The sequence below is a fragment of the Poecilia latipinna genome, unplaced genomic scaffold (genome assembly GCF_001443285.1).
Source record: "Poecilia latipinna isolate Pla-1442-1.1 unplaced genomic scaffold, P_latipinna-1.0 Scaffold1691, whole genome shotgun sequence".
Classification (NCBI taxonomy): Eukaryota; Metazoa; Chordata; class Actinopteri; order Cyprinodontiformes; family Poeciliidae; genus Poecilia; species Poecilia latipinna.
Window position 1 is genome coordinate 16,575 of NW_015114307.1, and position 26,629 is coordinate 43,203.

At 39.7% G+C, this 26,629-nt stretch overlaps 1 protein-coding gene and 1 long non-coding RNA gene across 3 annotated transcripts; one reads left to right on the top strand and one right to left on the bottom strand.

Annotated features, from left to right (window-relative positions):
* The first annotated feature begins 1,004 nt into the window (after positions 1-1,004).
* On the top strand, positions 1,005-26,492 carry stox2a (storkhead box 2a). Of its 2 annotated transcripts, none has more exons than XM_015060163.1 (4): positions 1,005-1,525; positions 11,824-11,976; positions 16,630-19,141; positions 26,158-26,492. In XM_015060163.1, exons 1-4 carry the CDS (start codon positions 1,168-1,170, stop codon positions 26,357-26,359), a joined length of 3,225 nt encoding a protein of 1,074 aa, XP_014915649.1. In that variant the 5' UTR covers positions 1,005-1,167; the 3' UTR covers positions 26,360-26,492. The 2 variants fall into 2 exon arrangements, with proteins under 2 accessions (XP_014915649.1, XP_014915650.1); XM_015060164.1 differs by lacking the exon at positions 1,005-1,525 and adding an exon at positions 8,097-10,580.
* On the bottom strand, positions 23,089-26,170 carry LOC106964570 (uncharacterized). The gene is made up of 2 exons (XR_001428452.1): positions 24,286-26,170; positions 23,089-24,245 (listed from the first exon to the last, which is right to left on the bottom strand). It is a non-coding gene; the product is annotated as an uncharacterized LOC106964570 (long non-coding RNA).
* Positions 26,493-26,629: the final 137 nt, after the last annotated feature.

The window sequence follows — 26,629 nt, forward strand, 5'->3', positions numbered from 1 at the left end:
TTGCAACTTTGATCATGATCAGGCAATCAAAACAGAAATGTATAAACTGCATTGCAGTTTTTAGCAAAAGTACATCCCTTCAAATTGTCTGTATGACGAAAAACAATTTTCAATATATTTTCTCTGGATTTGCTTAGGATCATCCATCCATCCATCCATCCATTTTCTTACACCCTTATCCCATTGGGTTTGGGAGGGGTGCCGGTGCCTATCTCCAGCTGTCAACGGGCGAGAGGTGGGGTACACCCCAGACAGGTTGCCAGCTGATCAGGATCAGTGCACTCAAAGAACTGGACTTCAGTTCCGTTTTACTGCCAATTTCTCGACATTTTAAATATAAATGCATAAAATGGATGTGAAATAAAGAAGGCTGTATTTATAGTGTTTTTACAAACGTGTAAGACAGGGTTGAACCAGTGTAAATGTGCATATTATAGTATTTGATAGAGCAACATAAATATGTATATGACTAAACTGGAAAGAAAACAATATACGTTTTTAAAATTCCTATGCTGCGACAACCATGTTTCACAGTCGCATGTCTTCCACTTTCCTGTCTGGCCACTCTCACATAAAGGCCACTAGATAAAGCCTTGACAAAAGACTTGCAGAAATAATTTAAGCAATAGGAGGTATAAATACAAGCCACACGTTTCAGAAATGTATTTGGAATTTTCAAAAACTACAATTACCCTCCACCTCAAAATAAACCACTTTTATGTATCTCTAACTTCTCTCTCATAAATGTATCTCGGACTTTTCTCTCGCATTGATTGTCTCTCGCAAAGAAATGTCTCTTTGGTCCAATGGTGCGTTACCTGTTCGGGGTTTAACTCGCTGTTCTCATTCGGAATAATAACGGTAACAATAGAGGTGCAAACTCGTTTAAAATGTAAGCGTAGTAGTTTACGAGGAGTTTTTGAACGCAGCACAAAGTCCTCGCCTCTTTTGTGGCTGAAAATAGTTCGTAATGCTCTTTGACAGTTACAGTCTGGGAGCAGCGTATCTGACGGCTGCTTACATGGAGCACCTGACCTGACTTAGGGTCAGCTTTCTCCTACAAATTACCTTTAAACATGAAACACGAGGCCGCATGAGAGGTTTGAGAACTTAATAACGAGGTTCCCGCTCAGAAATGTCAGTTTTCTGTCGGAAAGCGAAGCAGGGATGGAAAAGTTTTCCCACATAACTCCGCTCTCTCTGGCTCTCGTGCTGTCGCGGGTCTGCGGGGAAGATGAGAAGGGTTCACCATCATCATCACCACCGCCGCCAGATGCAGCGGAGGTGTGGGAAAAGTTAGAGCATCACACCGGCTACGAGGTCTTCGCCAGCTTTAAAGCCGTCAACATGCAGCACTTCTGGAACAAGGCACTGATCGAGGCTCTGTCGGAGGTCTTCTTCCTGGGCTGGATAGACGAGCGCGTGTTGCTCCTCCAGAGCCAGGAGGCGCATCTTCAGCAGCTCAGGAATGCCTGGACCAGGAGGACCCTGCAGCCACCGCAAGGCTTTCATATTAGATGCATAGGTGGGTAACAAGCTTCAGAGTCTATCAGTTATCAGGACACCATGTAAACGGATGTAACTCCTCGAAATCTTTAACATTTTGTCATCTTTTAGGGATGCACCGATACACTTTTTTCACGACCGGTACCGATACTAACATCTGAGGTGTAGTATCGGCCGATACCTATTCAATACAGAAAAACAGTGCTGGGTTGACTTAAAATGTTTCTTTTTTTTTTAAATGCAGACATAAATGTACTGAGTAACTTTTTTTTTTTTTGATAACTTTCAAAAAACAATATCTTTACGAGCTTTGTCAAACATGTAAAAATAACAACTTTAATTTATTCAGTCAGTGCAATTAGAAGTATAACAGCCAATCTATAAATAAATAGGTTGTCTACCGTCATCAAACATAGAAAATAAACTGCAACAAACCGTCTTTCAAATGGTTCAGAAAGTGCCAGCTTTCTGAACCAGAAAAACATGTGATGTAAATTAAAGAATAAAGCATGACGTCACTCAGAGCTTGAGTAATTTCTTGGATGGCTCTTTTTCACCTTTTCTTGAGTAAAAATATGTTGAAGTGGTGCTACTCTTATTTGAGTATAGTTTTTGGGGTTCTCTACCCACCTCTGAGTGAGTCACATTACCCACATCGAAAAACCACCAGGGTGTTTGCTGTCACTCCAGACTATGACAACCAGAATGTCTCAGTGAAAAACAAACTATAACAGAACCTGCTTTTAATACCAAAATGTCACATATTCAAATGTAAGTCTTTATAGATCTCTTTTTGAAGTCCTGTTAACCATGTTAAAACCTGCATAGAGGAGCTGTGAGGTAAAATACTTCTAGCCAAAGTTTTAATAGGAAGTTAGTCGTCTGTGATTCCAGTGAAGATGCCCCCTGGGTTGCATCCAACCAGTCGCAGCTGGTTGGAATTAAAAGGCAGTTTATGTATCATCTCACCTTGTGGCAGCAGCCGCTTTATGACGTGTACTCTTACTGATTCACAAAGACGAGTTCAGGAACTGGGCCCAGTTATTTTCAAGTTAAACTTTTCTGTACATAGGCCCATGATTTTTTTTCTGTCAAAATTATAACTCACATACATGCTAAGGCATGTTGGGGCGTCTCTTTTAGCAGGTTTGACCACAGCAGCTTCTCAGAGACAGGCGTGGACAATGTCAGAGTTCTTCCAATTCATGTGGGTCACAGCTTCAGTTGCGCGTAGATGACGTGTTGCATGGTCTGTGCACTGACGAAAAGCAGAGTAAAAACACAAAATTGATGGTTTTCTGTAGATTTCTACAAGACATTCTGTTGACAATTATTCCACCACCTGAATGAAACTCAGAATGTTTGGGAAGTAAATGTGACAACAAGACACTAGCTATGTTTGCCTTGACTATAATTGCAAAATAAAAAACAACAAAAAAAACCTCTTGTTTTTTGACGAAAAGCTTTGGCGGTAGGGTGAGGTGGTTTTTCGGCTGTATAAAAATTGCTTTATTTCACAAAACTACAATGAAAACACTTTTTCACATCACACAAGTCCAGTAGCAACTGGATGTTGCTACTGGTGCAAACCACAAAGAAAAAGACAACAGGAAGTAGTTGGAGGATGATGACATTACATGTTATTTAACAACTTATCAGAAAAAAAATTATTCACACGTGATTTTAATTTCATTTCTCATTTAATATGAACACCATGATTGCAAAATGGTGTTTTTTTTCCAACCTTAGCAGAAAATCAACAAACATTTTTGATCATAAATACATTGATTGAGTAATGAATACTTAACAGAAGATACCATTTTCAAAAAATTAATTTTTTGAACAACGAACTGACTGGTGTTTTCTCCCAAGTTTTGCTGTTGCCATTTTGCCACCCAGAGGAGTATGGAGTACTGTAATTTGCCGACAACTGACGTAAACTGCTTGTGTGTGGGGGGAGGGGGGGAAATGTATTTCAATTTGAAAGGCTATTAAATAGATTCATAAGGGGGTCATAACAAAGGATATCATAACAATAATTTCAACATATTTTAGTCAGTATTATAAACGCATGACATAGTTCCAGTTAGCTATAGTTTTCTCCCATTAATTACCATTTATTGTATTTCAGCTAACAAAAATGTTTTCTCAATTTCAGTTTTTGTTATTTGATTCATTTTAGTTAACTATGATAACCTTGATAGACACATAATATCAGAGCAACAGTCTGACACCTCTGCACTGTTGCTCAGACTGACTTATGACTGGACTGCTGCTGGGCTGCTTTCCTGTCCTTGTCTGTACCAGCAGACACTGATAAGCTGTGGAATGTTTGTCTTATAGCTAATGACTCACCAAAATTAATAATGCCAAAACCAAAAGACTTTCTGTGCTGGTGCAAATTTAACAAATGTTGTGTGTATGAAGTGAATTTTCACGAGTCATGTTTTCACGAGTTTTTGTGCACTTTGAAAATCACAGGATGGGCTGTTTTTGTTTCAGTCGGTCTTCACATTAATAGTGAGGCCATGTGAGCACAGAGATCAGCCACAGTTTAACCAGCACGACACCCATGCAGCTTCAGCTTTATCTGCTTATTTTAAATTAAAACAAACAAACCTTTCCTATGACTAATGAATGGAAACACTGACCATGATACAGACCCATTCAATAAATTATTGAAAAACATTATGTATTTCAGGAACATTATCACTAAGTGAAATTCATTTTATAATCGCACACAGATTGATGTTTGAAAAACTTTGTACATTATTACTTTTTTCCAATTAAGATATGACACTTAAAATTAGAATAATACATCACATCAATAAATACAACTATTTTAAAAACAAAAATGTGAGCTTACTGAAGAATATGTGTACTACCTGCTTAAGTTTGTCTTTTTTAAAAGGCACTTTTAAATATCAAAGGCTTGCAGGAAATTTAACAAAGCTTTCTGTTTCTGTGTGAGGCATTCTAAGACAACATGAAATACAATTTACTTGGTCAATATCCGTGCAGTACTGAATTGTTCTGAAGATATTCGATTCAATGAATATCTTCTTAGCTGGATCATAATAACTTGAATCATTTATCATTGTTTACTGTTTTCTTCAGTCGGTGACAAACCGGTTTAGTCTTAATTTTTATGTGCCCAACACTTCCATACCTGAAGTCGTTTGAGAGACTAATACTTAGCATAAATACAGAGTCCTTATGCTGTATGTCTTTGGCTTCACATCATGACTGCACTGAAATTTATACTGTTTAACTTTGTTTATTTGAGGTTTGGAGCACAATTTCAATTTGATCCACATTAACATGCCTTACTTTTTGCCTATTACTAAATATTGCAAATTTGATTTTGCTATAATATAGTAAGTTATGTCAAACCATTTCTTTAAAACTTGGTCACATTCAGGAAAGTCAATTTCCTGTTGACTTTACAGTGCTTACTAGAGTGATAATATACTGTAATATAATAACTTTAGGCCCCTAAAAAGAGTTAAACTGCTGCTGGATTAACAAGTCCAGATGAAAGTCTCAGTCTTTTTTTTTCTTTGACTATTCAATCTGATTAGCAGAGGCTGAAGAATTGGGGTTTGTGCTCTTTAGGCAGGAAAAATGCAGTGTTTGTTCAGGAAAACTCTACCCGACTCTACTTCCCTGCTCAGCACAGCTCTTTGCTGAAAGGAAAGGGAGGGCCTCCGCAGAGAATAGGAGGAAATGTTTTGACGTAACAGAAGCTGTTGCTATATATTTCACATACGTTTTACTTTGGATATCAACGTCAAAATCTCTATGTCTTTGATCTTACTTTTAGCTTTGAGAATGATATTTTGGTTAAATGAGTCACTGAGGGGCACACTCACTGCTAAGAAAGTTTTTGTGAGAAGATCTTGACAAAAATCACATTGTTACTCTTACATGGAGTCCAGCATTATTTATTCAAGATGAAAAGATAAAAGTTAAAAACACTTTATTATCCCATAGGAAAACTTTATTTAGCCACTGTTTCATTTGTGACATCATCATACACAAGTACAAGTTTCAGGTTAGATGTCTCACATCAACAGAACAGCATTCTCTCTATATGAAAAAGATATAAAACTTCTATAAAAGCTAAATTTGAGATTTCTTATATCCTACAAATGATGTAGATATGGCAAATTCTTGATGTTTTCTTTTTTTCTTTTTTCTTTTTTTTGCAGTAGTGGCATTTCATTTTACTAAATCCTCTTTAGTTGATGTATTTATTGCTGAGAGCTGGTCATTGCAACTGAACAATAAAATGTGGTATGTCTTACTGACATCTGCAGTTTTTAAGTCATTATATCTTTCAGAAAAATTATCATTTTTAAGTTGTGCAGGTATTGTGGTTTAATCGATGGTGCTAAAGTAGCTATAAAATAAAAGCTCTGCTTTTTAGTTTTATGTACTGAATTGAGACTTTTTATGACAGTTTTATTTTCTGACCCCTGAAGGTCAGTTTGAAGCATGTGAATGTGACCCAGCAGCTGTAAAATGCCCAGTTCTGGTCTTATTGGAAGTACAACTTTGCTCTTCTGAACTTGTGCTGAATAATCATGAGTAGTCATTATCTTACTAGCAGTGGACAGTAAGAGCAGGTTCACTTTGAATAATCTGAGAGCATTTCTAATTGGTGAGTCAATCAAACTGCTCCCACTAACCCTCTGGGAGCTTTTTATTTATTTTTGTTCATTTATCTTTGTGAAACACTGTTTTTTTTCTTCATAACATTACAAATCAGAATTCAGGGCAGACTCTCTATTTTATGTAAGAGAGTCTGCCCTCTGACATAAGGTTTTTTTTTGCATTAGAACAAAGAAATAAAAATTAATGTAGATCAAAGCCTTCAAAAAAATCTATGGCAAAAGTGATTTTGACAAAATCAAGTGAGTGTGTTGACACGCCTCCTGTGATCTCAATAAATTAGAATATCTTTGAAAAATGTTTTAATTCAAATAACTCAATTTGAAAAATAAAATCCAAATTGTCTCAAAGCAGCTTAGGGTTGTCAGCACTTTACCATTGGCATAGGCTGAATTCCTGCAAACGGAGTATTGAATGCATACTGCACACTACATGAGCATATTTTCCAATAAGTCAACAGTTTTGTATTTAAAAAGCCACTTTAAATACATTAATAATATAATTTAAGAATCTTCAAAGAGTATTTGTGGATGGTGATGCAGTCACAGACAGTCATGCAATAGTAACAGTCAGTCATGCAATGAATCTCTCTAGGCTTCTGACTGAAGACTGTTACAGTACCATTATGACATGCTAACATCTCAGTGTCCAGGCAGCAGAGGCAATATTCCACAGTGACTTGTCCTGGATGAATCCATCAGTTGGTGGCAAGCTCTGCTAATCTACCTCCTCTGCTTTTGCTGTTCCATCTGGCCGTCTGTTTAGAAAGCCGGGCAGAAACTTTTAGAGTCTAGGATTTGATCTTTGCCCAATATGATGGATGGAAGAGACGGTTTGAACGTCCTCCTTCTCTGCCTGCTTTCTGGTCCTGCCCTGCATACATTAAATCTCCTTTTCAACTCCTCTGGAATTTGGGATCAGAGTTGGGTCAAAGTTCAGGCACTATTTGAACCTTTCAGATGCTAATTAGCCACTTCGAATTGTAAAGAATCAATACCTTGTTGCCACGGTTACACATCATGTGTAAAAGTGAAAAGGTTAGAGCAAAAGTCCTCCCAGATGCAGGACATCCAGAACCAGAGGACAACTTGTCCAAACAAGCAGTAGATCAAAAAAATATCAACAAAAGTCTGGAAAAAAAGAGCAAACCAGAGCTAACATAACAGAGCTGCTGCCAGCATGAGGACATGGACAAATAATAGGGATGCACTGATACAAATATTGATATCCAATATGAATATTGCTGTCATTGCCAATAACCAATACTATACCACATATATATATATATATATATATATATATATATATATATATATATATATATATATATATATATATATATATATATATATATGTATATATATATATATATATATATATATATATATATATATATATATATATATATATATATATATATATATACACTGCTCAAAAAAATAAAGGGAACACTCAAATAACACATCCTAGATCTGAATGAATGAAATATTCTCATTGAATACTTTGTTCTGTACAAAGTTGAATGTGCTGACAACAAAATCACACAAAAATCATCAATGAAAATCAAATTTATTTGGAGCCACACACAAAATTAAAGTGAAATGTTCCCTTTATTTTTTTGAGCAGTATATATATATATTTTTTTTTTTTCCCATATTTTGACCGTTCACTTATCCCCCCACCCAGTCTCCCACTCCAGAAACAAAGTCAACAAGATGGAAATAAATATTGCTTGTTAATATCGTCCCAGTTATTTATCGGACCAATACCGATGCTAGTGCCGATATATCAGACATCCCTGTAAAATATGCTATATTCACATTTTGAACTGAATTAATAAAATTATTTAAACTTTTCAATAACATTCTAATCTTAGGAATTATATTATATTATATTATATTATACTCTCCGTTGTGGAACAGTCACGTGGGGGATCCTAGTTTTTCCGGCCCTTGTCTATGTGCTTCGGTCGACTTTCTATTTTGGGTAACTGGCTCTTTAAGGGACCAACACTCAAAAGCTAAAAGCTATGAGCTCATTGGCTTGCGTTGTCATAGCAACAAAGGCTGTTGCAGCACAACTGAGAAATAAAATGGCTGGCGTTGTGTTGCTCTCCCTCCTCCTCTTCCTCCTCCTCCTGCTGCTCTCCTCTTTCTTTTTGGTATCAGTGAACTGGAGCAGATTGGTTGTGACACCATCCTCCACCTCCCTCCACCCGCTCCATCACCTCCCCACTTTGCCCTGTCCTGCCCCTCTCACTTTGCTCCTTGTTCCGTCCCTCCAACCGTCCATTCACACTCCACACATGTGAGTCAGCATGGAGTGCGTTTACTTGTTTGCTGTCGTCTTCTTGTGTTTTTTTCTTTTTGCAGTTCAGCAAAGTTTCAGTTGTTTCAGGTGTTAAAAGTCAGCCCTGCTGTCTCTAAGTGATTCCTGTTGACTGTGAGTTTTGTCGTATAGAGCCAGGAAAGGCAGAGAGAGGGGCCCCTCATCCCTAAAGAGGACATATGATGCAAAGAAGGTGGAGGGAGACAATGGAAATGGAAATTTAGCCAAAGAGACGTGTTCCTCTTTTTCCCCCCTGGACTTTTACCAGAAGAGTGGATATTTTTTATATTTTGTTTTATTTATTTATTTGTGTGTGTGTGTGTGTGTGTGTGTGTGTGTGTGTGCTTATATTTACTCTCTTCTCTGCCTCTAACGCATGTCCTCGTTCTCTCTCCCTTGCATCCTCTCCTCCCATCCCCTCAGCCTCAATCACCCAGACACAGACGCATGCATGCTCACGCAGAATCACGCGCAGCAGGCGGATGCGCACATACGTACTCTCTCTCTCTCTCTCTTTCTCGCTCTCTCCCTGTCACACACACACACGCGCACACACACACACGCGCACACACACTTACTCACACACCCTTCCTGGAGGTGCTGGGAGCAGCTGCAGCATTAGCGTTGAAAGAGATTTTTGCCGTTGACTGGAGTTTGCATCCCCCACACCCCCTCTCAGCCCTCCGCCCCCCTCCCCCGTTAATGAATGGATGCTACGGCGATCGGATCGGGGAGCTTCTAACGTCGGATCGTGGGGGGGGAAACTGTGGATATCTATTCCTGACTTAATTTATTTATTTCATTTCGATGCTCACCATTTTTTTTCCTCTCCCCACCCCTCTCGCTGGTGTGCTGTTGTCGAAAGGACGATGGGGTCTTGTGGCTGATGGGATAAAGATGGAGGTGAACATGGTGTCTCCGGCGCTGGGCTTACTACGGAGGTTTTAATGCCCGTCGGGACCTGAATGGAGCTTTTTATTTCGGGCTTTTTTCTTTTTCTTTTTCTTTTTTTAAAGCCAGCTCTTTTGTTTTACGGGAGGGGGGATCGGCCGAGCACTCCTGTGGTGAATTGAGCTATTGTCAAAGACTGGGCCTCTTAAAGCTTTTGCTTCTGTGACCATACCATCAATCTCCTCCGGATCTCCCCCCCCCACCCCCACCCCCCCTTTTCCCTGCTACTTTCTGAAAAGGGAACGCGCAGCTTCCCTTTCTCCCCCCCCCCCCCCCCCCCCACCCAAAAAAAAGCTCAGCTGAAATTCTTTTCTCACCGTCCTCCTTGCTTCCAATGCCCCATTTCCCTCATCTCTACCCCTGCTCCCTCCACCCCCCCACCCTTCCAACATCTCTCCCGCTCCCTCCTCCCACATCAGAGTGGCTACGTAATGTGCCTCCCTACGCATGCAAATGGGGATGCTACAAATGGTGGCTGGGACTGATGTCGATGAAAGGGTGATGCCTCGCGCAATCACCTGCTCCTCCGCCGCCGTCGCCCCGGATCAGCCGATGACAACAGCCCACAGCGCCGACGCGCTCGTTCGTAGCTCGCTCGTGGACGTAAATGAGATGCGTGAATGTGTGTAAAGGCGCACACTGGTTCCTGCCATGTCTGGTGTGTGATCGCTCTAGCGGGACGTTCTCACTGATGCGGGGGAGGCACTGAGCCTGAGGTTGGTCGACCTCCCCCTTCCCCACCTCCCCTCCTTTCCTCCCCCCTCTCCCCCCATCCCCCGCCCCCTCTCTCCTTTCTCTCCCCCCGCCCCCCCACTTCACCAGTTCCCACCACCCCCTACCCCTTGCCACCCCTTTTTGCCCCACGCTTCCTTATCCCAGAGGTCCCTGGGGAGTGAAGGCCGCCGGGTTAGGAAAAAAACAGGGGGGAAAAAAGGGGGGGGTCACGATGAAGAAGAACCGCAGCGGCAATCTGCGGCGGGCCTGGCCCAGCTCGGAGCTTCCCGAACGCCCGCTGGATCACAATCTCTCTCGTAGCGAGAAGGACATCCGTGTGCAGAAGCAGCATCTTCCTCCTCCTCCTCCGCATTTCTCTCCATCCCCACCAACTTATCGTGCGCCAGGTGAGTCTGACACTCCCCCCACCCCCTACCCCCTCTTCTGCCAGAAGCTCCACCTTCTCTACACTAAGGTAGCTAAGAGTTTAGAAAAAGTGATGTGGAATCAGTTTTGAATCAGCTCCAACCCACTGGGGATGATGTGAGATGTAAGAACTGTTGGGAAAGCTTTTCCTTTCTATGCCAGTGGAAGCTGGCATCTCAGTGGGGTCAAATCTGTGTGTGTTTTCCTTGATATATTTTTATAGTTGCACTTTATCTGAGCTATGTTTTGAAATGTAGATAACAGGTAAAGTAGGTACAGCGTGTACCGTTTGTTGTAGGATGTTTACCTTTGGGAGAAATCTTGTTCTTTACTCTTATTGCGTGTTTGCTCATCTCAGACTATGAAGGACCATTCTCACTTTGCAAAACAAACACTTTTATTCCTTTTCAACGTATTAGACCGTCTATGTGTCCTGGTTTAACACAGCTAAAACGCATTCGTGTGCAAATTCACAAAGCCACATGAGGCTTAAAGGGCTTGAGATACTAAACAGAGATAACGTCATCGTGTTGCTTAACTGACCATTAAAGGCTGAGTGTTGCTGAGGAGGCAGAGCTAAAGTTAAAGAAGCACAACTCAGATGGGTGATGCTGATTCTGTTTCGATGTGAAGACGGGGGGGATTTTCATGTCAAACTTGAGCTTTGGATATTAGATTCCTCATCATCTCGTGTGATTCTCAGATGTAGGTCAGGGGACAGGGTCACTATAGCACAGATGCTGCAGCAGTTGCATGCAGCGTGTTGCTTTACAACCTTCCAGCCAGACAGATGTCGGCTCTCGGGTAGAGCTTGAAGCCTGGGCTTTCTGTGCGGTACGGGATGATCTCATCATTCGCTACGGCTGACAGCAAAGCCAGCTTATGGCGGACCTGAGAATTTCTGCGTGGGTTAGCTAGGAGCAGAATTTTGAGCAGGTCTGTCTTTGAGAATGCTTTAGCTGGTTCTCTGAAACAGACGAGCGGTTTGCAAAGGATTTTTCACTCTGCTGCAGCAGATGCCTCGCTTTGCTAACCCAGAAAAGGTAGCGGCAGCAGCAAAGAGAGGCTAAGGAAGCACAGAGACGAGGGGAGGAGCCGTTCCTGGCAGCATGCACACTGCTGCTGTTTGACCATTACATCATAGCTTCACACGCTGCGCCCACTATTCATTCATGATCTAACTGTTGTGCCTGTGCCTCCTCCCTCCATCTCCTCCTTCTGCAGGTGATGTGTCGCCGATCAGTATGTCACCTATCAGTCAGTCACAATTCATACCACTGGGGGAGATCTTGTGCTTGGCCGTCTCTGCTATGAACTCTGCCCACAAGCCTGTCAACCAGGAGGCACTGATGGAGCACCTCACTGCCAGTTTTCCAGGTACAAATCCATGCAAAAAACATGGAATACATAGGGGGAAAAATGAATTAGAAATGTACAGTGACGTGAAAAAAGATTTCCCCTTTACAGATTTCTTCTGTTTGCTTTCTTGCTACACTTTTATAATTCAGACCATCAAACAAATTTTAGTATCCGACAAAGATAAAACAAATATAGAACAGTAAACACACAGCAGAGAAAGAAAAATGCTGGGTCAGATCAGAAGACAAAAAAACAACAGCAGTGTTTGTTTAGAAATCTACTAACTTAGAGATCTACTAACTTTCTGTTGTGGATAATCTATTTCTGGTACTGATATTATGGTGAGGAATTTCCATTAATCTCTTGTTATTATTCGGGTGTCAGGGCTTCCCCCAGAAAACCCACTAGCCCAGTGGTAGAGGCGTTAGGCAGTCCACCAGCACCCCATCGTGTTGTTGTGTTAAAAATGTTAAAAATTGCAAAAATTCAGAGGTGCATGGGCAGACATCATAATTTAGAAATGATAGCATGTGAGGCCAATGATCATGTTCTTGCGTCCAATTTGATGTGTCAACTATAAACCTAGCTTAATGCTTTATACATCATGGTTATTGGTGTATATAAAAAAAACAACTATTTAAAATAAACAAAATGACACTGGTGGGGAGGCAAGTAAGGCCTGGAGGCCCACCAGGCTTATAATATACTGAACTGATCTTGCATGATATAGGCAGACTCTCCAGTGCAATCAGTCCAATAAATCTAATTAGCTAATAACAAGTTAAACTGACAAACCAGGCCTTCTGAAGACTCAAGCATCCTGCTAAATATTTAATACTGTAGTATTATCAACTATTCCAGTAGCAGCTTCAGGAGCAGCTGTACATTCCTCTGTACCTAGCTAGCAAGCGAATGTTCAGATCAGTAAATGTTCCCTGAAAGTTGAATGTTCGGAAATGGATGTTCAGTACGCTGACTAAACGTTGACTCTGAACGTTCAAATATATGTAGAAATATATTTTTCCACAGCAAGAAAAAATGTTGCCTAGAAAAATATATATATTTGATATTGTCATACCATGCACCCCTTCACAAAACACTTCATAAAGAGAGCATCATACAATCAAACATGGTGGTGGTTGTGTGATGGTCTGGGGCTGCTTTGTTGCTTCAGAACCTGGACAACTCTCCATAATGATTGGAGTCATGGATTCTGCTCTCTTCCAGAAAAATATTCCTCCATTTTTTTTTGTGATCAAAAGCTCAACAGACTTTGGTTTTGCAGTGAGACTATGATTGAAAGCACACCAACAAGCCTAACCATAATGACAGTATGTAGGGCATAGTCAGAGTGCTGGACTTGAATCCGATTGAGATGCTGTTGCATGACAGTAAACAGGTTTTTCAACCTTGAAAAGCCTCCAATATGTCTCAATTTAAACTATTCTGCAAATAAATATGGCCCAAAGTTCATCCACCGATAATAATAACTTAATAAATGAAAAACACATCCCAATTTTTGTGTGTGTGTGTGTGTGTGTGTTGATTCAGGTGTCTGATATTAAGTTTTCTTTGATGATCTAAAGCAATTAAGAGTTGTAAAAATAAAAAGAAATCTGTGATGGGGTAAATGCTTTTTTCAGCCGTCTTTGTTATGGCTTCACGTTTTGGCTCATAACCTGATCTGCTTTGGGGTACAGAAACAGATCAGGTACATATAAGTACCTAAACGTGGCACTTGATTATGATTTACCTTCTGATCATTAATTCTGTTAATGACATTTCTCAACACTAAAAAAAAAATATGCGCTGACAAAAGGTTAAAGCTATTGTGCCAATGGTGAAGTTAGTTACAACACAAATAGTTTCCAATATTTAGACATTTTTTAGTTGTAGGAATGTTTCACATGTGTTTTAAAATGTAAATGCTCATTTTGAGAATGAAAGCAAGTGAAAATATAAAAATACATAATACTTCAAGATTAGTGAAATACAGTTACAGATACAGTTTGCTAAAATTCATGATCTGTTTTTGACTTTTTTCAATGCATTTCAGTAAATCCAGGGAGTGATCTGAAGGGGAATTAATCATATATGATTTTCACAAGAAAACAAAAATGAATAAAAATAGACATATAAGGTTAATGTCCTTCAGCAACCATATTCAATTTTACGACAGTGATGGTTATACTAACGAAATGAATGTTTATGTTTCAAGAAAAAAATATTAGTCTAAAAACTGTTGAATGTTAGATGAAAAATTGTAAAGCTGCCTAATTTCTGTCTGTGGAGTATCAGTCTGGTGCACGTAGTACTAATATTGTTTGTGTATGAGTGGGGGGCACAGTGGGCGTTCATGTCTAGTAAACTTAAAGGGACAGTATTATGTAAAATTGACTTTTTAGAGCTTTACATAATGTTATAATGTTATTCCCTCATCAAAAAATGCCTGGAGTGTTGCTTTGATTCTTTTGTTTTTGAGAAATTCTTTAAAAATGTTGTTAAAGAGTTTATGGAGGAGCCATATTATGATGACTTCCTGAAGGCAGACTTTCAGAGAGTAAGAGTTTCTAAAGAGACAAAGGTCCAACGTCAAGACGTTAACTTACAAAGTCAAATTTCTTTTAAGTCTATTTGCTATATGTAGCATTTTTATAACAACTGAAGGTAAAATAGTTACTTGATTGTGCTATAAAATGGCACCATGTGGCTGAAAAATACATAATTTTGACCCTTTAAAAGTTCTTATGGGTCCTATTGAAGGAAGCTGTCTCAGTTTGCTGTGTTGATAACTTTTGGACCAAGTGCTTCAGACAAAAGGCCTCTCACTGTCTTTGGGCTATTCTGGTGAGTGTGAGCAACTGCTTTACCATGCAAGTAGCCCAAGGAGGTGATAACCAAACCTTCACCGATTATTGCTGCTGTGAAAACCTGAACTTACATCGACCACTGAGCTACTGGTGGCAGCTAGAAGCGCATCCATCATAATGACAACACAAGGGGAAGTTTTGACTTTGAAGTAGTCAAAGCCAAAACTTTGAATAGTTTATATTTGTTCCTGCCATTTCAAACCTACAATTGAAACCAGAAGCTTACATACACAGACTTAAGCTGCCTTTTTTCTCCCTGTCTAAAGTTAAATCAGATCAAACTTCTCTTGCTTTAGGTCCATCAGAATTACCAAAATTATTTCTATATACTAAATGCTACAACAATTTGAGGGAAAACGTCTGGGATTTATTTGTTAATGTCTTTCAAATAAACTAGTCCACTTCTTAAAATAGATGGTATCACAAGGAAAGGATATTATGTAGAAATATTGAAGTGACATCTAAAGACATCAACCAGAAAGTGAAAGCTTAGGTCCAATTGAACAATGACCCTCAGCATGCAGACAAAGTGGTTTGATTAAAGATAAAGTAAATGTTCTCGCATGACCATCACAAAGCCCTGATCTCAGTCCTATTAAAAAGTTGTGAGCAGATCTGAAAGGTGTGTGTGAGTGAGGCGGCCAACAAAATGGATTCAGTTCCAACAGTTCTGTCAGGTGGGACGGACCAGAACTCCAGCAAACTACTGTGAGAACCCTGTGAAGGGAAACACAAAATGTTTGATCCTTGTCATACAGTTAATAGCCACAAAATACTGAGGGAATGTATATGGCCATTTAATTTAGAAAATAAATAATTAATTAATAAATAAAAATAAATAAATAAATGACAAAAATAAATCTCTGACTTATTTTTTCTTTCATTTTTGTGGAATTTAGTTAATAGAAATAATTTTGTTAATTCTAACTGACTTAAAATGAGCGGTTTGGTCTGATTAAACTTCAGACTGAGAAAAAAAGATGGTTTTTACTTATAGTTTATTACCAAAAGTGGGAAATTTTGTGGCAGTTGTTAAAATCAGTAAGTGCCTCATCTGTAATTTTCAAAAAATTCCAATAATTCCATAAAGAACTGTATTTATTGGATTGATCTAGACAGAGATTTTATTAATCTGTCCAATTTTGAAACCAGATATTTTTATACATGACTGCACAGCGGTACAGTTAGTAGTACTTTCTTGTGACCTTCTTTAAGCTTATGACAAAACTTTACTGTGAAGGTTATGACCACCACAGGACATGTCTCCAAAAATGAAGGGCTTTGTCCCTACGCACAGTCTTTAAGCTGGCTTTTAATGTGGCTTCAGGACTACTGGCTTCTTGCTCTGTGAGTGTGTCAAACATTGACACAAGAGAGTAATGTTTATACAGTGAATGTAAGCATCTGTCAAGATCTGCCAACTGTAAATAATTAATGCAACATACTGCAAGGAATTCAATGTTTAAAATTTTTATGTTTCTGTTCAGTTAAAACTAGATAACCTGTAAAACATGGAGAAGTCTACATTATTTCTTAAAAAACAGGAGAATATACAGCCATATTTAATAAATGAGAGTATTATTTTTAAAGGTTCATTTATTCAGCTCTGTGAAACAGATTATATAGCTTAATTCCACAGACTGATGCCTTTAAGCCTTCAATAAGTATATATATATATATATATATATATATATATATATATATATATATATATATATATATATATTACTGGATTTGTCTACTACTCTTTCCACTGATATTTTCATTTTACTTTATTGAGTCTAATATGTGCTTCTTGCAGGTGTGCCTACACCCAGCCCAGAGGTCCTGCGACACACTCTGAACATGCTGGTGCGAGAGAGGAAGATCTATCCAACTCCAGAGGGCTACTTCATCGTCACTCCCCAGACGTACTTTATCACTCCTTCCCTTATCCGAACAAACAACAAGTGGTATCACCTGGAGGATCGGCTGCCAGAGCGTCAGCAGCAACAGCAACAGCCACAGAACTGTACCTCACCTCAGTCTGGGAATGTCACACCATCCACACCAGGCTGCATGAGAGATCGGCCTTCTCGTAAGAACCACAATGACTCATACAATCCCTATCGTGAGGACCAGTCAAGACTGCATGGCTCTGCACTCCAAAGTAAGTCACCAAAGGAGCACAAGGGAGATTCCTATCAAAGCAAGCCACCCAAGGATCAAAATGGTGGGGAGACCCTTCCAAGCACGTCGACTAGGGAACACCGAGGAGAGCCGCCATCATATCCCCATCCCCCGGCTCCCACTTCTCCTCCTATACAGTCTCCGCCTTCTCAAGATCAAGCTGATAAGAGCAAAGGCATTACTTCTTTCCCTTATAAAGCTGACACTCTGACCAAAAAGAAAGAGGCAAGTAGTGGTGGAAGTGGTGAGAAGCAAACCAAAAGGTTTGGCCTCAAACTTTTTAGACTAAGTTTCAAGAAGGATAAAATGCGACAGCTGGCTACCTTCTCAGCCCAGTTCCCCCCTGAGGAATGGCCCCTACGTGACGAGGATGTACCAACCACACCCATTCCACGGGAGGTGGAGATGGAGATAATTCGGAGGATTAACCCTGACTTAACAGTGGAGAATGTTGCGAGGCACACTGCTGTAATGAAGAGGCTGGAGGAAGAGCGTACACAGAAGAACAAGGCGGGGTCTTCTGCCCAGCACAGTGCACGCAGCCGGAGGGGCCGGGGCCACCGGAGGGCACCACATGGTAAGTCTCGTTCTCACAGCAAACCAAGGACATCCAGGGGAGACCCATCCGAAGGTTCAAACTGGGATCTTGTGTTCATGGAAAGGGATTATCGTTTCTTTAGCCACTCGTTGGTTCGCTCACCTCGGGAAGCTATGTACACTCTGGAACGCAGGCGAAGTGGAGGTGCAACGTACCTGGTTCACAGTAACCCCAATATTACTGAATCGTACTGCCCAGTTACACCTGAGTGGGACGTGTCTGGGGAGCTGGCCAAGAGACGGACTGAGATGCCCTTTCCTGAGCCTTCACGTGGAACGTGTCAGTCCAGAGTGCAAAGAAGTCACAGCCACAATCAGGACAGGAAGTCTCGACACGAGAGGTCAGATCAAGCAAAGGAACGATCTCGGTCAATGGACAACTCTCTCAAGGGTCCATCACTGGGAGCCCCAGAAGACTTTGAACCCAGTCTGGAGGAGCGTAGTCATTACTACACTGATGATGGCACTCTTCGAGCCACACAGAAGTCCTCCCACTACTCAAGGATCATGTTCTCTGCTGCTAAGTTCCACTCCGACTTTAATGTGCCTGATTTGGGGAAAGGGAGTCTGGATGAGTCAAGGATCCGGAGTACAATGGAAAGGAACAAAAGCAGAGACAGTTTGCCGACGTACAATGAGCTAATGGGACTTTCTCCTAAGCCCTCTACGGATGAGTACTTCCAGTGCAATACATCAAATGAAACAATCCTTACTGCCCCTTCGCCTCAGGCAAAATCAGAATATGACACATTAACCTCATCAGGGGGACTCCGAAAGGGCTCTCCAGCTGACCGGCAAACTCCTCACCTTACCTCTCCTCATACAATGGAGTACAAAGAGGACATGTCGGCAGCAAAGGGACAGAGCGGTTCAGCGCGACTGACGCCAAGCCAGACGCCAGAACCAGCACAAAATGCCCGTTTGACACCACACCAACACAATGTAGATCCTGGAGGGGGAGGAGGCAGTTTGGTGATAAAGAGGAAAGAGATCTTCAGCAAGGACACTTTGTTCAAACCTCCACATAATGCCTTGTCCACTGGCTATGTGGACAGCAGCTACACCAAGTCTGGCACATTGCGGAAAGCCTCACATGCCAAATCAACAGAGGCCCTAGACAATCCTGAGCCCCAGCAGCCTTCCAATTCAGCCACTTCCTCAGCGTCACCTGCAGTTTTACAGAGCAGCTTAGAGCCAACAGTCCCTTCTGCATCCTTTGACTATTATAACGTATCAGATGATGAGGAGGAGGAAGAAGCAGAGGAGGACTCGCACAAAAAGTTGGCCACAGCAGAGGACAGCAAAGACCATGGGGAAGGAGGTGGAAATGTTGGAGGCAGCAGTGGTGGTGGCGGAGAAGGAACCATGCAGTGGCTCCTTGAACGGGAGAAGGAGCACGATTTGCAGCGGAAACTGGAGACCAATCTGACCCTGCTCAGCCCCAAGGAGACGGAGAACAGCAGCAGCCAGAAGTCGGCCCACTCTGCCCGCTTGGACAGCATGGACAGCAGCAGTGTCACAGTGGACAGTGGCTTTAACTCTCCTAGGTAAGACCCAAACTGTGCATCATTCAAAACTTATCATAATGGAATGTGGCCTCAAGTCTCAAATCCATGTGTTTGTGGCCAGATCACAAGTATTTTGAAATGTCAGACCCACATACAAGTATCTAAAGATCAATCAGCTGTTAGTACATGGCAATCCTCAGTGCTTAAAAAGATAACGCCTTTGAAGAAGCAATACAAGTTCAGTTGCCATTTATTTAAGCAAATAGGATGATTTATAAATCCATACAAATACTTTATTAAACTTATTTTCTGGATTGGCACAACAGTCAGTTGGGAAATGATCAACTGGAAGTTTCTTCCTTCCTAAAATGTGAGTGACCTCTGCAACTCAATATACTTTTATACATTGTTTTTAAATCTATGTTTTTTTTCTTTACTGTCTCAATTTTCCTAACTTTTAATTGGTGCTTGGTTGTAATGTTGAGAATTTCCCAGTGGCGATTGATAAAGTATTTCTGATTCCAAGGGAAAGAGTGGTTTTTAGGTAGGGACAGGCTGACAGGAGTCTCTATGGACTATGATGTTTGCAGATGACATTGTGATAGGCAGTGAGAGCAGCATGTAAGTAGAGGAAAACTTAGAGGTGGAGGCATGTACTGGAGAATGGCACAGCGGAAAGGTGATGTTACATTGAGTAGAAGTAAAGAAAGTAGAGGACTTTAAGTACTTAGGATCAACAGTCCAGAGCAACGGAGAGTCTGGCAAAGAGGTGAAGAAGGGTGTGCAAACAAGTTGGGATGAGTGGAGTCAGGTGTCATATGTGATAAAAGGGTCTTGTAAAGAATGAAAAGAAAGGTGTACTAGACAGTCGCTGGACCAGCGATGTGTGGTTCAGAGACAGAACCAATACGGAAAAGACTGCAGGCAGAACTGGAGCTGGCTGAGGTCAAGATGTTGAGGTTTTGTTTTGGAGCGACGAGGATTAATATTTATTAATATTTTTTAGGAAACTGACATCTCATGTTAGATGTTTTGGACATAAAGTTAGAGAGACCATGCTGAGATGGTTTAGAAATGTTCAGAGGAGAGACAATGATTATATTGGTAGAAGGATCCTGGCTGGAGCCACCGAGCAGGAGGCCAGGAGGTAGACCAAACCAGAAATTTAGGGATCTGGTTGGATTCTGTAAAGGTAGAGGATGGAGAGGATAGGACTAAATGGAGACTGATAATTCAGTGTGGCAACCGCTGAAGGGAAAAGCCAAAAGAGAAGATGAAGAAGAAAAAAAATCTGGCTCCCTCAGAATCAGAAATACTTTGTTTACTCAGGAAAGCTGAGTAAAAATCTACCCCACACTTTTCAAAAATTTGAATATTAAGATTTTTTCCCACCTTATAACAAAGTACTTTCTTGTTTTGTTCTTTTACATAACATTCCCAAAAGTAAAATGAAGTTTGTGGTTAGGTAAGGGGATACTTTTATGAGGCAGTGTAATTTCAACAAAAACTTAAAAAGAGTGAACAAGCTTCAGTGAGAATTTAGTTTTATTAAAAATTGTCAAAAATACAGCAATTAATTCAGTGAAGCCCAGAAGTATTCCTACTCCTGTAAGATTTAGCTGTAATTAATCTTTCAATTTTATCAAGATGTTCATTTTGAATGGAAGTAACATTAATGTTTTGAAGTGGCCCAGCCAGATTCCAAACTTAAATCTGCTGAAGAATTTATGGAGGACGGTAAAGAATATGATGATGACAATGAGGCCTTCCAGCCTCAGTAACTTGGAGCACATTACCAAAGATAATTAAATGTTTGACTTACCAGTGAAAACATAGAAAACAATGGTTAGCAATTATCAGAAGGGATTGGCTGATTCTGAAAAATACTGTAATGGCACATGCTATAATACCAATAAAACTTCAAAAATTGAATGTAAATTCAAATATTTTTATATACTCTTTTTAATCATATGTACTAAAGCTGCAGCATTTAACTTTTATTTTTTTAAAATGTTGTTTTACACATTTGTTAAAATTGCCAGTATAATACGAGGCAGATAATCTGTTCTTTCAAATGTCTTTTTATTTTTACTAGAAATATATTGACAGACACATATAGACAATCTCCTCCATCTTCTCTGCCCATTGTAATCTGCAGAAAACCACTACCCCCATTGTCAGAAGCAACCAATCAGAACCAGGAGGAGGGTGTTAGTGCTGTCAATCAGGCTCGTGTACACACTTATTAATGTGCTAATGGCAGAGAAGCAACTTACCGTTCCAGGAAAACTGTTTACCCACTGTCATCAGTCGCCATGCCAACTAGCCTGAGCATTCGTGGCAGGCTCCATTGTGAAGAACAAGATGTGATATGTCAGAGAGCAAGTTGATTGACAGCATTAAGACCTCCTGGCTCTGATTGGTTGTTTCTGACCAATTGGTTTATTTTTGCAGATAGTAATAGGAGAAAACAGAGGAGTTTGATTTTTATTTTTTTTCATAGATCATCTGTCTTACACTAAATTGTCACAACATGACAGTTTTAACAAATATGTAAAAAGCATTTTTTATAGTGGTTACATACTTCAGCTTTAAGAAAAGCTGGATATAAATTTTGTAGAGGAAGATCTCCAAAACCTAACCCCCTCTGTATTGAATTTAACATGTACCTAACCATCTAGAAAAATTATGGTGGTTGTATAAAGGTTCATAAAACAGTATATCATCTGTAATAGCGTTTTTAAGGTTGGTGTTGCTTTAACTTGGAAGAAGCCAGCTTCAGTCTTGGACCCACTCTGACCAAGAATTAGCAGGAAAAATAATCTCAGTGTCATCAAAGTTTAATTGCTGCCATGGATAAAATCAGATCTTGTGCCACAATAACATAATGATTAATAAAACATCACAATATTTCTTACTTGTCTAATGAGACAAGTGTCCAGTTGCTGTTAGCATGATTTTGTTTGGCACAGTTCAGCTAAATTAGGATAAAACATTTCCTCACAAACTTTAAATAATGAATAATGTGTGGCATCAACCTGGTAGTGGTCAGAAGGGCAATTTACCATCATTCTCTTTATCTGATTTAAAAGATTTAACAGTGTCAGACAACACAAATTATTTTGTGATAACAGGCGGAAAACATTACCTTACAAACAATTAGCAGAGTTCTGGTTGCAATTCAAAACTTTTCTGATTGTTCAAACTTTAATTAGTTTATATTGCTCACAAAATTAAAATAATTTCAGTTATAAAATCCAATTTACAAAATCCAAATGTGACACCACAAACTGACACTCTCACCGCAGTTACTAAGCTGATATTAATGTTGATATGCTATTGCTGGTTCATATTTGGACAGTTTCAGTACAGTTTTAGAATTGTGGATTGTAGTTGATCGTCTCTTATTCATAATCTGAAATATTTAGACTGATCAAACATAAACTAGTTAATAGTTTTTAAGCTAAGAAGAGGTAAAGCTCGTTTGGCTAAATTAGCTATCATTCTAACTTGAACAATGAACAGTGTTGGCAGCTAAGATTCTGCCCACCAAGTTGAAAAAATAAACTGAGTGACAGACAAGACAAAAATGTGCTGCAACACCAACATTTCAAACCTGAATTATTTACATTGTCTATGGATCCTTTAAAATGATTTCCCAAACCTTCATTCTATGTGTTAAACATGTTTCAGTTCTTAATTTAAGGCTATCCTGAATCTTGCACATGGACGTCTGTGGCACAGTGGGTAGAATCTGAAGGTTGTGTTTGATTACAGTTTCTTCCGGTCACATGTTGGTGTACCCATGGGCAAGCCACATATTCCCAAGTTCTTTAGCGTGTGAGCAAATCTGCAATTTTAGTGTTTTTATGGGATCTGATCTGTAATCGTTCGTACACCTTGCTGTGCTGTAATGTGAATCTTCCTACCCCTCTAGAAACTTTTTTCAAACATAGGGACAAATAATAAATCTAGCAATTTTTTTATTTTGGTTGCATTCTCGGAGACTTTTGGTGAGTCTGAAGTGAAGCATGGTTTCTCTGAATGAGCGGTGGGTGCAGCTGTGACCCCCTCACTGCCCTAAAGCCCCCAGAGGCAGCCCAGCAGTCCTTTTTAGGCTGCAACCTCACTGAAAATTATTTGCACATAAGTGAAGCGGCTGCTGATTCATCACCTGTTAGTCAGAGTGGGATGTAAAGGTAATGTTTTTTTTTTTTTTTTTTAAATCTAAAATAAATTACTGCACTAAAATAAATAAGCTCAATTTTATTGTTGTTTATTTGGTTATTTGAGATTGTAGGCTTAAACTAAACTAGGTTTAAGAAAGCTAACCAAAAAGACTAAAAAAAAAATTAAAAAAATGAATGAATGAGAAAGTAAATAAAAACTCTGCCATAGTGTTTCTTTTGGATCACTTTTAAAGATCCCAGGCTCTAATAAAGCATTAGCATTCTTTATGTTTCTCTTATTGACTTCCTTTCTCTTTCCTACAGTGTTTCATCGTAATGTCATGCAGATGGCTAGTGAGATGATGGCAACACTGATTCTGTAGAAAAGACAAACAGACGGGACCAAAATATTTTTGGGATAGTTGTAGAAACCCATTGTTGTATTAGTTTTGTTTTTGCTCCCTTTGCACAAGCCAAACCTGAATTATTTTTACAGTTAGTTTAAAACTCAGTGGAACATGTGTTGACCCCTACACTTAGCTTCGCGGAAACACAAAAAGTATGAGTCATGTGTTATTGCTTTACTAAAAAATAGTTGGTATGATATTTGACGTTAACATGACTGCTTGAAAACTGTTTTCACTTTTTTGAGAGATTACGTTTGTTAAATTATCGCTAGCTAAATGAGTCCAGTTAGCATGACAGACTTTGTCACTGTTTAAAATCATAAAAGTGTCATTCTGTGATTCTGCTTTATAAAATAAAATCTTTGAAAAACATGACAAAATATTTGGTTGCATATGTTATGATAAATATTGCCATATCTACAACTGACTAACTAGACTTCGGCTTTGGACAGTTTTCCAATTAGAACTAACATTTCTGAGTAGAACTGATTCAAAAGAATTGCTGTCCCTCTTGCAGCAGCGTCAGTAGGAAATACCAGGGTTGTAGGTTGCACCATGCTCCTCATACTACCTGTGTTGGTTGCTCATTTCTTAAAAATGTGGTTACAATTTTGTCTAATGTCATCTTCAGTTTTGTGATTCATCTTACCTCCATGGTTCATTCTCCTGTAGGAATTGACTGCACTTAACCTCAACAAATCTGAAAGGGTTTATTATTATTATTATTATTATTATTATTATTATTATTATTATTATTATTATTATTATTATTATTATTATTATTATTATTATTGTTGTTATTATTATTATTTATTTATTTTTCTGTGCTATGATGTATTTTTATCCATTTGAGGGAATGTTGCAAAGTCAACCACTCATCAGTCCACTGTAGCCATAAGCTTACTCAGGAGGAGAGATTGCTACAAAGTCAGAGATGTAATCAGCTGGACTTCCTTGGACACATGACAAATCTTAATATGAAATTAAAAGCTACATTTTATTGTATTACATCATAATTAGGATTGCATTTGACTGCATGGAATGAAATTTAAGGCGTGTATTGGTGTTCTGTGAAAAAACGCTGTGAAAAAAAATGTTCCCCTTAATTTTTTTTTCATATACTTAAATGTTTCAGATCAACTAAAAAAATCTGATATCAGACAAAGATATTCTGAGGAAAAAACAAAATAAGTTTTCAAACATGATTTTGTCTATTAAGGCTAAAAAGGTAAAAAAAAAAAATAAAATAAAAATGATGTAACGTTCAGTTACCTTTTTGGAATGTGTGTAAAACTACCAATATTTAAAAATTTGAACATTGTAGCAAAACAAACAGCTTAGGACCTGGACCATTTCCTTTGAATGATGGAAGCATGAGTTCTGCACTGTGGCAGAAAATTCAGAATAAGCATATCAAGCTATCAGTTTTTGACTTAGAGCTCAAGCTTATGCTATGCATACAGCAGGATAATTATCCAAAGAGCAGCAGCAATTTCACCCCATAATGTCTCCACAAAACCCAAGTGGCTTTCAAATGGCCTACTTAAAGTTCTGACTAAAATGAGATTGAGATGCTGCAGCCTAACCCAAACAAGCTGCTATTGCTAGGAAACCCTCCAGTGGGACTGAATTAAAACCATTCTGCTTAATGGCTCAAAATTCCTCTGCAAAACAGTGATAGTCACTTATCCCAAACACCTGACGCCAGTCGTCGCCCGCTGAGGGAGGTATTTAATTACTCTGTGCTGGAAAATTATTTTGCTAACCTGACAAAGTTAAAGGTGCACTATGTTACTTTTTTGTAAAAAGAAAGAAAGAAACAAACAAACAAACAAACAAACAAACATGTTTTTATATATTTGTTAAAGCTGTCTCCAGTGACAGTATAATACGAGAAGCAATCTGGGAAAATTTTGATCTGCTCCACTTCCTTTCTGAGCTGCTGTAGCTGTCTGGAGAAATGCACCGCTCCTGAGCAAAATCAGCCAATCAGAGCCAGGAGGAGGGGCTTAGAGCTGTCAGTCAACCTCATGAATGCACTTGCCAAATGTGATAATGGCAAAGAAACAACTTACTGTTACAAGAAAACTATTTATCTGCCGTTGTTGGTGGCCATGATCACTAGCCTTAGCATTCATGAGAGGCTGTGCTAGCTGTGGCGTAACAGAGAGCAAGGGGAGTGGGAAACGAAGGGATAAGCAGCGCTACACAGATATGTGATTCACAGCACAAAGACCCTGCTCCTTGTTCTGATTGGTTGTTTTTGGTCCCTGGGAGCTCTGGGAAAAGGCATAGGAACTCAATTTTTTCACAGATTATCTGCCTCATTCCAAACTGTCACGACAACTGTAAGTATAACAAAACAAAAAAAAGCCAAAACCAAGAAACCTGTAAGGGAGCAAAAACTTTTTTTTCACGACACTATAAAAAACTGACTTTAATTTCTAATTTCCAAGCTAACTTTCTGTTTGTCGTGCAGAACACGTGAAAGCCTTGCATCCAACACATCCAGCATCGTGGAAAGCAATAGACGACAGAATCCGGCGCTGAGCCCAGGCCACATTGGCACCAGCAGCATTGGACTGCCTTTCAGCTTTCGCGCCATCCCCGAGCCCCCCACCACGCAGCCTGAGAAACTGCAGAAGTCATCGAACTGCCTGGCCTCCATCACCAGCGTCTGACAGACAGCACGGACTGAGACGGCCCAGGTGATGGAGCTGAAGTGAGGTGTTTTCACCAGTTTGATTTTCTTTTTTCCTTTCTTTCTTTCTTTTCTTTTCTTTTTCTAACCCTTGCGTTCCTCAACCAGTCACACACACACACACACACACACACACACACACACACACACACACACACACACACACACACACACACACACACATACACACAAACACACACACACCTTTTTATCTGGTTATCACAACCACGTCTAAAGCCAGCTTGATGCT

Coding starts and splice junctions, on each gene's coding strand:
- stox2a (XM_015060163.1), top strand. CDS start 1,168: ATGGAAAAGTTTTCCCACATAACTCCGCTCTCTCTGGCTCTCGTGCTG. Junction 11,977..16,629: donor CCTCACTGCCAGTTTTCCAG/GTACAAATCCAT, acceptor TGCTTCTTGCAG/GTGTGCCTACACCCAGCCCA. Junction 19,142..26,157: donor AGTGGCTTTAACTCTCCTAG/GTAAGACCCAAA, acceptor TTTGTCGTGCAG/AACACGTGAAAGCCTTGCAT.